The sequence below is a fragment of the Choloepus didactylus genome, chromosome 9 (genome assembly GCF_015220235.1).
Source record: "Choloepus didactylus isolate mChoDid1 chromosome 9, mChoDid1.pri, whole genome shotgun sequence".
In the NCBI taxonomy this organism is placed as follows: domain Eukaryota; kingdom Metazoa; phylum Chordata; class Mammalia; order Pilosa; family Megalonychidae; genus Choloepus; species Choloepus didactylus.
The window spans coordinates 128,176-143,341 of NC_051315.1; the positions used below are offsets into that span (position 1 = coordinate 128,176).

The 15,166-nt window shown below is 35.5% G+C and overlaps 1 protein-coding gene across 1 annotated transcript; it reads right to left on the reverse strand.

The window, feature by feature from the left end:
• Positions 1–5,827: 5,827 nt before the first annotated feature.
• LOC119544525 (collagen alpha-2(I) chain-like) lies at positions 5,828–11,214 on the reverse strand. The gene is made up of 3 exons (XM_037849993.1): positions 11,062–11,214; positions 10,594–11,009; positions 5,828–6,328 (listed from the first exon to the last, which is right to left on the reverse strand). Exons 1-3 carry the CDS (start codon positions 11,212–11,214, stop codon positions 6,214–6,216), a joined length of 684 nt encoding a protein of 227 aa, XP_037705921.1. The 3' UTR covers positions 5,828–6,213.
• Between the last annotated feature and the right edge of the window lie 3,952 nt (positions 11,215–15,166).

Consider the following 15,166-nt stretch of genomic DNA (forward strand, 5'->3'; position numbering starts at 1 on the left):
AGTTTATGGATGGATGAGTAGAAAAATAGGGGAAGGAAACAAACAGACAATGGTACCCAGTGTACTTTTTTACTTCAATTGCTCTTTTTCACTCTAATTATTATTATTGTTATTTGTGTGTGTGTGCTAAGGAAGGTGTCAGGGATTGATTTAGGTGATGGATGTACAACTATGTAATGGTACTGTGAACAATCGAAAGTACGATTTGTTTTGTATGACTGCGTGGTATGTGAATATATCTCAATAAAATGATTAAAAAAAAAAAGAAGTAGTTGTTATCATTGACATTATGTTGTAAGGTCACCATAACTAAATGCCTTCTTAAGATGGGAAATGAGCTCAAAAGATCTCTTACACATATGGCTCTATAGTCTTTGTATTATCTTTTTGTTATGATTTATCATTTAATCATTTGAGAATGGCAGCTCAGTCCAGATAATAGCATTAAAGAGTATAGCTCAACTTGCAGACATTGGCTGAACATTTTTCTTACATGAATAAAATTTTGTTACAGGTGTAAATCATTGTATTATCAAAGAGCACTTCAGGAATACATTAGTTATTTATTGTGAATGTTAGCTACAGCCATCATCCCTTCCTTTAACTATAAGAATGACCTGATGATTAGATAACCATCTATGTGACAGCTACCAAAATTTAAACATGCTTAATTTATGTGTATTCTACAGAGTTCTTTAAAATGAATTATGATAAAATCTTTAATACAGGCTGGGAAGTGCAGAGAATTATGGACATTCATATCTGTCATATAACTCTAATAAATTCTAACAATTTCCACATTTGCTTTTGATTATTTACTTATCATTTATCTAATACTGTGGAACAATCATCTCAACCCTCAGTAACTTCCTATTATATATGGATTAACTGGGATAGGTGAGTGTTTCTTCTGTACTTTAAGGTATAGCTGAAGTCACTCATGTGGCCTCATTCACCTGAGAACATAAAGAGTAGTAAAGCGTAAAATATGAACTCTCTTCTAGTTCATCTCTCTGTGTATGCTCTCATTATTCAGTAATTGAACCTGAGCATTTTTACCACATGATAGCATTCACAAGATGAAGAATATTCAATGTGGAAGTACTAAAGTCTTTGTCACTAAAGGTAGAAGCAAGAGAAGAATGTTTATTATCTCTAATACTAATTAGGGGTGCTTTACCCCCCAAAATAATATAAAGATATCAATAGCGTATATGTTTATACTAATAATTGCTAATTTAAAGGTATAAAATAAAATAAAATATAAATGGGTTTGAATTTTCCAATAAAGGAAAAACCTAAATGTGGAAAATTATACACTTCCTTATAGACACAAACACAGATATGAATGAAAGAATAGACATACCTTCTTCTTGGATTGTAAGATTCAGACACATAGGTGTCTATTTTGCCTTTATTTTAAATTTTAATGTGGTCTCAATAAAATTAACGTAAAAGTTTTTTAGTTAGATAAGTTTATTATAAAGCTTACAAGATAAACATACAAGAATTATTAATGCCTGAAAAAATAAAATAGCAACACTGGTGAAGGGTCAATTTTAACAAATATGAATATTTATTATAAGGTCTCTAAAATAAAAAGTATGGTAAAGTCACATTCATAAACAAATAAGTGGAACAGAATTAAAATTCAGAAATATACTGTGTACAAAAAATATAGAATATGAAAAATGTGGTATTACATATCATGGAGAAAAAGTAGCCTTTATGAAAGCTATTGTGGGGACAAATGGATAAGCATTTGGAGAAATGCAAATTGGAATTATTCCATGAACCATATAGCAGGATAAATTTCAATAGAAACAGAGAACTAACTTTAAAACAAGAAGGAAAAGAGACAAAGTGACTTCTATCTGAACACATTAATATATGCTTTAATAACCTGGGAGTGTGGAAAAAAATCCCAACTTTACTCAAATTTAGAGGCATTAAGTGAATACATTTGACAACATTAAAATAAAACATTTGCATGGTAAGACTTTTTTAAAAAAGTAAAACACCACATCTGAAATAAAAATGAAAAAAATTAAAAATGGAGGAAAATTTCAATTTATATCATAAACCAAAATATAAAGAACTCTTATAAATTGACCTGGAAAAAAAATTAAGGGCTGGACTGAAAAGCTGTGTGAAAGGTATTCATTTAGTTTGGATTTCTAGGAAAGGAGAGCCTGATAAAAGGACTCAACTACAGGGAGTTTAATTAGGAGGTGATGCCAGGAAGGCAGGGAGAGAGTGTGAAGGAAAGTAAAACAGGAAAGGAACAAAAGTCAAAGTATGTTATGTAGAAGTGATTATAAGTACATTAGGAAGCTGCAGTGATAAATTTATCCTGAATACATCTTAAAAAGACAAATAGATTTTTTAAATTATAAGATTTGTAAAGAGACATGTTGGCTAGATTGATATGCTATAATAAATAATCAATAGGAATGCCAGGAGAAGAGTAAAAAATTGAAGAGCTGAGAAAAATGATTACTAGATATAATATGGAATTTTCTAGACTTGAACAAAATCATAAGTCCAAATTGCTAGTGTAATCCAAGATAGGACAAATACAAGTAAATCCAAACCGGACACTAGTTAGTCAAATAGAAGCCATAGAGAAAGAAAAACATTAAACCTGCCAAGGTACAAAATGATAAAGTTAATTTAATAGACAACTGGATTGTCATCTAGCATCTCACCAAGAACAACAGACAATAGAAAATAATGGAATTATATTTTAACATGCTTTTTTTCCTATTCCTTTCCACCCATAATATATATTATCCCTTATTATGAATCACACATTAGCCTTTCAGGTTAAAAAGATAATATAAAACTTCCCTGTCCTGTTCCTACCTCAAATTTTTCCACAGTTACGATGCTGTTTGTAGCTTACAGCTGCTGATAGGAACCTTCCATTACTTAAGGAAGTTTCCTTCTATCCTTGGTATTCTGATATTCTGATATCTTTTTCCCAAAAATTGATTTCTTTCTGAATTTACTCTCTTGCTGAGGAAGATGTCCACCAAACGTTTGCACGTTTGTCTACTTTTTCTTCTAATATTTTGAATCATTTAACATGTATTCTTTACATATTTGAAATTAAATTGTGTACTTTATGATATACTTGTGTAGCCGATTATGCCAATATGTGACATTAAAAAGACTATTATTTTTCCCCTGAATTTAATTAGCTTTTTCTTCAAATACAAAATTCCTGCATGTATTTGTGTTTCTTTCTAAAATTACTACTTTATTCCATTGTTGTATTTTTAACATTGGTGCAAATACCACATTTTTTGTTACGAGAGACTTGAAGTAAATTTTAATATCTGAAAATTAATTTAAACCCAAGCAGGTATAAGTGGAAATGAAAACAGTCATTCTATTTGTGCGAATAAATAGGACTGGCAATTTAAAACTTTTAGGGGACAGACATGGCAGGGCATGATGGCCAATTTGATATTATGTTTAAGAATAATAATTCAGAATTTTAATGTTTTAGTACAGAATATGCGTAATATTTTCACCCAGACACCATAATAGGAATAGATATTTTCCTATAGATTTATTGGGGAGAAACCAAATGATTTGTACTTGCAAGTTGAGTATGTGGGAATGTAGTACTCGGGTGGGCTCAGATGGAGAGATGTACATATGGTTATTACTACAGAGAGATGAAAGTGGAAGAAAATATCAAGACAGTCAGTGTAGATTGAAAAGAGAAAAGGGAAGATGTAGTTATTTCCTGGGGCTGCTGTAAATTACCAAAACTTTGTTGACTAAAACAACAAAAAATTATTTTCTCAGAGTTCTGGAGTCCAGGGGTCTGAAATCAAGGTGTTGGCAGGATTGGTTCCATCTGGGGCCACTGAGGGGGGTCAGTTCCATTCCGAGCTCCTGGCATCTGGGTGCTGCCAACAATCCTTTCTGTTCCTTGTTTTGTAGCTTCATAACTCCAATCCCTGCCTCCATCTTCAGTGGCCTTTCCCTCTGTATCTGTATTTCCCCAATATTCCTTTCCTTTCTCTTATAAGAGTATCAGTCATTATTTTAGGGCCCAGCCTAACATCAGGAATATCTTGCTTCAAGATCCTTTACTTGATTACATCTGCAGTGACCCAATTTCCAAATAACATCACATACAGAGTTACCAGGTGTTAGGACTTGGATATACTTTTTGCAGGGGACACCACTCAAACTTTGTACACATGACTATGGAACATTTGGCACACTTTTATATAAGAAATGTTCAAGAAAGAGAAAACAGATAGTAGATCAGGAGCAAGAACTGAAAGTTTACAGTGAGAACGTGTACTGTGTCAGAACAACACCTTTAGAAGAAGGGGTTGATGAGAATTGTGGTGAGCACAACGCCTGTCACCATACTAAGCACTGAGATTAAAATTAAGTGCTATACCTGCCCAGAGTCTTCAAAGAGCTTGTAACACAGTCAACATCACCTTCAATAAGGATAAAGTCAAAGACATTGTAGAAGAGTCTTTCAGTGTAACGTTCTTTTAATTGTTAATGAGCCTTTGTATCATTAGCTTTATATCGGCTCCTACATGATGATAATTACCCAAATAAAATGTAAATGACTGTAGATGTGAATTATTAATCTTTTCTGAAGCTGGAAAAAATCTTTATTTTATAAGTTAAAAAATCAATTCAGCTTTTAAACGTGAAGACTTTGGCTCTTCCTTAAAACTTCTCTCCATTTTTACTGAGAGGCTCCACCTTGTTGGACACTCTTTGTTATGCCCACTAATCTCGGGAAAGATAAAGAAAACGCTGCATCTAAAGAGCCAAATTTCCAACTGGCTCTGGAGCCAGAGAATTCCCTGGTGTTCCCTGATGGGTGATCATTGAGTTGGTCCCTGCCATGTGGAGCCATGAATGAAGCTGGCCAGGAAGACAGGTAAAGGATCCTTGGGGTGCATTTGTTATGTAGTTGTTTAAGTAATTATTTTAAGTAGCTATTATAGTACCTATTCCCCGCTTTGGGAATAATAGCAAATGAAAGTCAATTTCCCAGTGCTAAGGTCATAGTGGAAAGGTCAGTTCCAATATAAGTAAAAGAATCATGGCTGTTGGACAAGTCAATAGCAGAAACATGAAGGAAACCGGGCCTGAGACTGAGACTGCAGGAGATGAACTACAAAAGATGAGAACTGGATGTCTGGCTGATTGGCTTATGGGAAACCAGAATGGATTTGTGGAACATGTTGGCTTTATCCATGAATTTCTGAATAAAACAGAAATGGAAAAGTTGGTGCAAGCCTTAACTTCCTGAATTTAAAGAGAATGGATAATTTTATAAAAATTACCTTGAGTAATAAAAAATTATAGTCCTATTTAAATTTTGGACTGATAAAATATCAGATATGCATGTCACATTTGATTATTTTAAAATATCAGAATTCCAGTTTTGTATTTTGCTACTTGAACTCAAAAATGAACTGGAACTTAAATTTGTCATAAATGGAATGCATAGCCATAAGTTTTTTGACTGAAACTAAGATTGCTTAGGGCAGAGATTAATACTATTCCTCATAAGTAGGAATACTTTGGGCAAATAACAAATTATTAAATAAATTATTTTTCCTTTTATCTAACTTAACTGATATCACCTTGATTTTTTTGAAGCTTGATTTTCTTCATAAAAGAAGTATGACACCTTTCCTTAGCTTCCATATCCACTTTTTTGAATTGTTCATTTTCATTTGCAACACATTTTTAAAAGAAAGAAGCTGAGCTGGTTGGATGAATCAGATTTATGTAATTAAAAAAAAAAACTCCTTCATCAATTATTTTTTGTGGATATAGTTTTTAGATCTCAAAAGAATTTAGAAGACACCCACCAATTTTTAAAATTGGTATAACTGCTTAGGAAGAAAGGGTAATAAAATATTTACAAGGGAAAGTACAGAAAAATTATAATGATATTTCACTGCAATGAGTTCAATTTACAGGAAAAAGACCTCTTCTCATATCCATATGTTAATTATACAATTAAATATACACCCATTTGGTCTGAAACGTACAATCTGTAATAAGTTTACAAAATTTCTGATTTTGTAGCATTAGATTCCTTTATCTGAAAATCTGAAAAGAAAGTATTTGAGTGACATGAAGAAATCATTATAAACTTCACCAAAAAAAATGATTTCAGTATTGCACTCTCTCCCTGATTCCCAAGATTTACTCTTCAATAGATCCTAATGGTGCGATCATCAAGATGCAGCCGTTGAAGTGTGATTGCTCAAAATGGGCTTTCCGATTAAATTCCACAGCATATGCAAGGCAGAAGTTGACGCTAAATGGAGAAAGAGAAATTAATCTTTATCGTGGTTATTATACTGACAAGTGAAGAAATGATGGAAATGGATCATGAAATAAACTGTGAGGGAAGGGCACAGCAGTAAGAATGAAACAAACTTGTTTCACTGCTAATAAGATATGTAAAATTTTAATTTTCATGTAGTCTAAAATAGTTTTATATTGCACAAATGAATACATTTTTCTAGATATTAGTAAAGAAATCCAGGGATTTTTTTTAAATTATCTTGAAAAAGTATTGTCATAGAAACTGAATGATCCTGTGTGGCAGGGTAAAAATATACAGTAAATTTAGTTCAATTAATAAGAATCCCATAACAAATTGATTTAGACAAAACAGGTAAGTGATATAACAATTATCATAACCTAGAGTGTAATAAAATGGGGCTAGAGGTATAAGCCTTGTATATCCTTCCATTTATTTTAAGATCAGTAAAAAAGCCCCAAGATTAAATAAATAACTAAATCAGCACACAATTTTTAAAAACCTAACATGTCCTCCCTAATGCCCACAATATTTTGTTTTCTACTTATAACTACTTAAAACTGTATCAGAGTAAATTTTGTATATATGATCATTAAATTCATTATTTAAAACTGTATCAGTGTAAATTTTGTATATATAATCATTAAATGTTTTATTTAAAATGACAGAATAGTTATCCTTTTCAATGCAGTTATTTTAATTTTGGGTTTGTGGACTAGAGGAATTAAGGAAGACCTCTAAGATTTTCATTTGGAGTAATCACGTAGATAGTTTTGTCATTTATTGAGATGGGAAAGGCTAGACTGATGTAAATCAAAAGCTCTGTTTTGGACTTGTGAGGCTGAGATGCCCATTAGCGTGTCAAGGTAAAGTGGACAATCAAGGATGCCGGTTTGGAGGTCAGCCAGTGATTTCCATTCAAATTGACTAATCTGTATTCTGCAAATTTGAAATGCTGCCTTTATCAAGGACTATATGTCCGCAAATATAGGTGATTTCTGCTCTCTATTTTGTTGCATTTTTTTTCTATTTAGAACCACTTACTGATAGCTTTATTATTACAGTTTTAGAGTATTTTTTTTAATCTGGTAGATACTTCTCCTCTCATTCTCTTTGTTATAGTCATGTATTTAATCACAAAGTCGTTTTCAGAACTAATTCCTAAGCCTTCCTCCCCTGCAAATAATATTTTCCTTGACTCGGCGTCCATGAGTACTTGTTAGCTACTGCTGCCTTACGACCATCTTTTTGTAACAACTTGTCCCTTCATACAGTCCCTCTCACTGTTTTGATATCAACCTCCCACACACATCCTCCCACAACCCTAACTCTCTGGGTCAGAACAAAAACCTGATTGTGGGACTATCAGTTCATATAAGATCCATATTCTCTTTAAAAAATAGGAATCAAGATTCACAGAAACTGGGTCAAACTCTTGGGGCTTAACCTGATCTATAATCTTATATAGACTCAGGTCCACCTGTTGTTCCTACTAATTTTAACATAGTTGGTGGTTAGAGAAAGTGGTCTGCGGAGGAAATTGGAGCACATTTGCAGAAAAGAAAGAGACGCAAGACCATGCTGCCTTAGGAGAAATGAAAATATTTCTCCATTCCTTACTTTCCAATTTCAAGTTTTATACAGACCAGCTGTCTTCTGCCTTCTGATGTCTGTGAAATTAAATTTTGACTTATAAAAATTTCTTATAAAAATCACTTATAAAAATCTTATATAAATCTCTTTTTACTTAAGCTAGCTTGAGTCAGCTTCTGCTCTTTGAAAACAACTCTGCCATAAGACAATGATTTTTATTTACCTTTATTTAAGAAGTATAAATACAAGAGAACATTTATTTAAATGCAACTATCATGAATAAAATGAAACAAACTTTCTTTTGAATAAAACAAAAGCAATAAACACTAATCTAATAAATAAGCATAGCTGGGACACTAAATTAAACATTTCAAATATATATTAGGCCACATCTGAAATATTTCTGATGTTGTTTTACTTACACATTGCATGTGAAGTGTTATACCACATTCCTCCCTAAACCAAAGGCATCACTTAACGAACTGTTAGGTATGATGCTGTAGTGGACATTATTTGTTGCCTACTAAGCATTTACTTTTCCCTTTCTACTTCTGCACAGAACTTCAAAATTCATTCAGATTTGAATTTTCCTTCACTTTGCCAAATGTTTCACAGAAGCTGTCCTTTGTCTCTTCCCTTTGCCTGTGACTAATTTGGCATGGGAATGGGGCACAGTTCTGGCTGATGAAACTTAACAGGAAATCTGCAGTCTGTTGGGGGTGGGTGGGTTGTTTTAAACTGTGACTATGTGAAGTCAAAAGTTCTTCTTCCTTTGGAAATTCAAAAAATATGAATAGTTGCCTGGGTCTGTCTGGATCTCTTGCAACCACCGGGGTAACTGCCTTGAGGACAACATTAAGGACACCAAAAAAATGGCCACATACAATATATGCCTATGAAAGTTTGATGATATTTTGGAAACTGAATTCACTCACTCTGGAGAGGACCCACTTAACAGCTTCTGGATACCATGAAGAAATGCATTCCATTACTTTTTAAAACTTATTTGAGCTTAATTTTTCCTTATTTGTAGCTAAAGGTTTCCTAATGACTACAAGTACCAACTAAAATGTCTTATAAGATTCAAAAATTGCCTTGAATGAATAACATTGCCTTACTTCATCTAGGGGATAGTGATGACGTAGTAAAGAAAATGATCACATTGGCACAATACATTGTTGTTCAAGATGTTCCTCCTTTACTTTAAATAATTGTAATTGCATTCTTATATTCTCAATCTTGGACATCTTTTTTTTAGTAATTCATTTCCCATCATTTATGAATTATTTAGATATTAATACTTAAAATTTTTTGATGATTTCTGCTCCTGATGTGGTGTTAGCTTTCAATAATTGAGTTTTAATCATTGCTTAAACAAGCTAGGATCCTGACACAAAATAGATGGTAAGCTTGAATAGGGTAACTTGAAGAAAGTCATCTCAAAGGACTATTTAAAAAGGTTAGTCAGTCATAAGGAGCTAGTAAAATGGGAGCTTCTTATTCCCCTTACTAGGATAAATACTGCAAGGGAAAGGAGTGATTATGGAAATCCAATATGACAGAGTCCCAAGGAGAGTCACTTAACAAGTATTTATGTTAAGGGATGAGGACCTTAGGTGGGGCACAAGGGGTAAGTCAATATTCTAGGGATTCAGTCAATGATGTGCTGGTAAATGTTTAACAATCAGCTATGTAAAAAGAAAGGGAGGAAGGAAGGGAAGAAGGAAGGAAAGAAGGAAGGAAGGAAGGGTAGAATAAAGGAAAGAAGGGAGGAAAGAAGGGGGAAGGAGGAAGGGAGATAGGGAAGGAGAAAGAGAGGGAGGAAAAGAGAGAAGGAGGAAGGGACAGACAGGCAGAGAGAAAGAGAGGAGAGATAAAGGCAAAGAAAGTTCTGATTTGTAGCATTTGCCAGTTTCTGTGGTATAAAATATTCAAGCCATAGCCAAAGAGACATTGATATCACTGAATGTGTAGTTCAGAAGGGATGCATAGAAGCACAGCATTATATTATATTATTTCCACAATACAGATAAAATAAACAAATAATCTCAAGAGTATAGATAATAATAAAACATAGTAAATATTGTTATATTGAGGGAGACAGTAAAATAGATGATAGTAAAATATAGTAAATAATAAAATAATAAGGGAACAATGCATTTTGAGTATTTGCTGCCTTTACTTTTTTTTTTTTACATTTTCCAATATTTTATTTTGGAAAAAATTCAAACATACAGAAAACTTGAAAGAATTTTACAGTCAACATGCCTGGACTGACTTCCCAGACTGTATAACATGTGTTCCCATGCTGGCTTTGTTGCTTAGCTGTCTGTATTTCAGTCCCTCCGTCTGTCTTCGTTTTGGATCCATTTCAAAGTGCCAGACATCAGCACACCTCACCCTGGACACTCCTGTGTGTTCATCACTGAGTAGAACTCAATATATGTTTATAATTGTTTTTTTTTTTTTTTTAGATAAATTGACATGCAGTGAAATGCCCAAATAGTCAGTGTACCCTGCAGTAGGTTTTGATAAATACAGACACCTGTGTGACCCTAATGCCATTTCCTCCAGCCCAGAAACTTCCCTCCTGCCTCTCCCCCGTCAATTCCCGTCCCAAGCCCCAAACGCAACCACTGTTCTGGGGAAGAAACACCGTTTACCTGGCGGCGAGCACACAGGCCAGGACAAACCTTCGGGCCCTCTCCGCGGGGACGCCCCAGCTGTGTGCCCGGCGGCCGTGCAGGCGCCCACCCCGCGGCCGAGGGAAGGGCCCCGCCTGACGCCGTCCTTCCCCGGTGCGCGCGGTCCCGGCTCCCTCCCCCCAGGGCACCGCTGCCGCCCGCTGCTGCCCAGGCCGGGCCCGTTCCCGGGTTCTCCCACCTCCACACGACCCACACGAGCTTGGAGCCCGTGTTCCCCGCGGAGGCTGCGCCGAGGACGCGCCCTTTCCTCCTCGCGGCAGCCTTACGGGGCCGGAGCGCGGCGCCCACGCAGCTCCCCCTCTAGGTGCGCGCTCCGGGGGGCTCCGCGCGTCCCCCCGGTGGGGCCCCGACCCGCCCCGAGTCCCGCGCTCTTCCTTCCCCCCAGAGGCAGCGCTCCCCCAGGCGCGTTCCTGGCCCAGCTCTGACCCCTGCCCCACTCCCTAGTGACGACCCTGTGGACCCCGCGCCCCACCCCGGGCCTAGGGCCTCTCTTCTCCGAAAGGGGCGCGCCCGCGGCCCGGGGCCCGAGGTGCTCGGAGAAGGCGCCGGGAGGCCCGAGACCGCGGCCCCAGCGCGCATGCGCTGCCTTTACTTTGACTATAATTTCTTAATTTACAAACTTCCTGAAGATGGGTGTTTCATCTGGAGTGAGGGGACTGTACTAGATAAATGTGAAGATACATTCCTACTCTAAATTTCCATATTCTAAATATTAAAAATTTTTGTTTCCTCTAATTGTTAAAACTGGTTAGATTTAAGTGTTGACTTGGCTCAGCTATAGTATCCAGTTATTTCATCAAACGCTGTTCCAGGTGTTGTAGTGAAGGCATTTTGTAAATGTGATTAACATCTATAATCAGTTGACACTAAGTAAGCAGAGTACCCTGGATAATGTGGATGGGCCTAATCCAATCAGGTTGAAGACCTAGGGAGAGAGAAAAAACAAAACAAGATGAAAAACTGCAGTTTCCCACTGAAGAGAAGAAATTTTGCCTCAAGAGTGCAGCATTAACTCTTGCCTGGTTTCCAGTCTGCTGACCTGCCCTACAGATTTCAGACTCGAGTCTGCAACGTCAACTCCTGCCTTGGTTGCCAGCTTGGCATTCTGCCTTTCATACTTTGGACTCGCAGCCCCCACAGTCCCGTGAGTCAATTATTTAAAATAAATCATATATATGGGACATATATATATCCTATTGTTGTTCTGTTTCTGTGGAGAGCACTGACTCATCCACTCTCCATACCCTCTCCAACTCTCCACATTCAAGCATTCTGGAAGATTCAATTTCTCCTTAGAGTATATATATTGATTTCATAAAATGTCAATAGGAAAAGGAGAATTAGTGATCCCTTAAGCTAAGATCATCATTTTATGGAATAGAAGACTGAAAACCTGAAAGGATAAATGGCAAAACCATGCCTAATATATTAGCCCATCGTGATACCTTTTCACACATTAAGTCTTATTTTGAACCAAGGGAAAATATATTGGAATTATATTAATTGAATTTATATTAAATTTACAAGAATGAATTCTGTATTCTGGATGCATTTTTTAATGTCATGTTTCATGATCAGGAAATGAAAAATGTTATTCTCAAATATTTTAACCTTAATGTACACAGAGTTGAAACCTATCCTTTTTATTAATAAAGTAATGCAAAGGTAAAGAAGTAGGCTATTAAATACTATGAATTATCAGAATTTAAAATTATACTCTCCTACAATTTTAACAAGATTCTGAGAAAAAGATTCTATATATTCATATCTCAGTTACCAAATGTCTTTAGTAACCACATTATAAATACGCAAGTTCTACTAGCTTCCCTTAAGATACATATGCAAATGATATACTTGCTAATTGTCTCAGACTCCATTCTTTATTTCTTGTTGCATCACAATTTAAGCTAAAGCATAATTCTATTTTATATATCAACAAAATTGTCATTCTGGGAAATAGCTTTCATAATATTTACTGAGACCATATAAAATGAATTATTATTGCAAGTAAGTGTGGACTGTGAAATGGTTTAACAAAATGCTTGCATGCCATATTCTTTCTTGTCCTGCTCAACAGTTACAATAAAATAGACAGGATAGGGCTCTAAAGAACAGTGTAGAATTAGAAAAAGAAATTACTGTATATTATGTTGCCATTTGATATTATGCTCTGTAGCTTGCTGACAGTAATCTTAATCAGGATTACACTAGAGATATTAAAAATATACTTTGCCATCTATTAACAATCAGATACTCAATTTATCTTGTGTCTACATTTGCATGCTAATTTTAAATGCTATTATTGTAATTAACAGAACATTGGAAATCCCATTTGATTAGAAATTTGAATGCTAAATTAAAACATCAATAAAATTCAGCAAAGACAACGTACTCAGGAATGAAGAAAATGTGAATCATTCTGAAATTTTGTCTGTGAAGGACAAATTAAATTCAACTGGGACAATGTATCATCTGTACTGACATTCAAAAAATTATAAAGGTTTGGCCATTGGCTCACTAGGTAGACAACATGTTATCAGATGCATCTATTCGGATGACATGAGAGGATGTGTACATGTATTTAACTCCTCAAGCAATAATAAAATTAGTGCTCATTTTTGCTGCCTTGCCAATGAAGAATTTAAATGTCTCCTTCATTTTTGAGAGTCTTTCAATTAAATATATCAGAGGCCCTAATCTAAGTAAGGTAGGGCTAAGATTATAGAATATATGTGGGGGTGGGGAGTGGGGGATCTTTTTTGGCTAAGAAAATCCAAGAAATTCAACAAATCTACAGAAAAGCAGAATGAAGCTAGACTAAACATTCATTTGGATTTCAAACACTCTAATTAATCTCGTATATTTTTCTCTATTTTTGTTGGTTATTTGTCCAGTTTTTTTTTTTCCCTAAATGGTGAAACACTTGGCAAACATGAACTTTAAGGTTTCTACCTGTATCTGTGGAAATAAATGAACATACACTTGAGAACAATCAAAAGCTACTATTCAAAGTTTGCTATGGCAAGAGAGTGAGTCCAGGCATCATTACTTGCATTTGGCACACACTCAAAGGCAGGTAGAGGAGTTGGAAAGCTTTATAGCAGAAACGAGGGGAGACTTGACTTATGTACTGACTGGAAACTCTTAGCATGAGGAAGCTGGAGGAAAGCTAACTAGAAAAGGGGCATCTTATATATTTGGTTAGGGGATTATGTTTGGCTTTCTCCCATTGGTCCTAAGTTGGAAGTGGGGACAAAAATTAGGGAAGCTGTCAGTAATTGATTAAGTCCTGGATATTTGGGCTGATTGTTACTGGGATTGTGGTTTAGTTTCCTGGACTGATTGCTGTTATAGTTTTCTGGACCAGTTGCTGCATATAGTGGGTCAGAGTTCTGTATTTATATATGGTTGGCCATTGTCAGTTTAGTTATCCAATCTTTTTCTGGATTCAGAGTTTTAAAATCCTAGGAAAGTTTCTAATTAGCCCAGCTTGGGTTGACTTCCCATACATAGCCATTTGATTGGGTAATATAAACCTTTTTTGATTGGATAATATAAGGATGAAGACGCTCTCTTAGGGGCAAAACTAGGATAGGGCAAGTTTTGTAGAAGAGGCTGCTGTTCTCAGAAGTAGGAATGATAAGTCAACCAAATAACTTTTGTTTAATATGCATTGTCATAATTGCACATGCAATTTAAATAAACTATCTTTGGATCTTAGTTTGGGTTACTACATTCAAAAATATTTTTCAAGTACCTACAATATTTTACAGGCTGTGCTAAACACCTGGGATTCCACAGTGAAGAAGACTGACAGCTTCTTCACTTTACCTAATGTACATTCTAGAGTGGAGAACGATTGACAACAGGTTGACGAACAAATTTAAAAAAAAATAAATTGTGGTAGGTATCACGTGGAAAAGAAACAAGGGATTGAGATAGTGTTGATGCACAGTGGTTATTTTAAATATGTCCAGGAAAGAACTTTCTGACATGGTCATTTTAGCCAAGGAGGGAATAAAAACAGCTTTGCAAAATCTCAGATCTGTTCAGTTAGTGATCTGTATCTAATGAAGGACAGACCAGCCATAGTTAATGTTGAAGAAACAGCCAGATCATGCAGGAACTTGAACACCTAGATACGGGTTGTATTCTAAATGCAAAGAGAAGTCCTTGAAGCATTTTAAGCTGGGAGCAGCATAATGTCATTTATATTTTAAAAGGGTCCACCCTTTTTGCTATGTAGAGAATGATGTGGGGTGTGTGGATGGATGAAAAACCTTATTTGGTGATGTACTGGTTGTAGGGGCTGAGGAAAATGGAAGAATCTGGGTTAACACCTTGTTTTAAAGCTTGAGCAGATAGATCATGCTAGCAAGCACTCAGATGGAGAATGCTTGTATATTTAGAAGTGTGATAGGAAGAAATTGAGAGTTTATTTTAGGAATGGTGATGTTGAAGTGACAGAGAAACACAAATGAAAAAAATATCAGGTAGTTTCACACATGAGCGTGGCAGAGAAAGGCAAGGA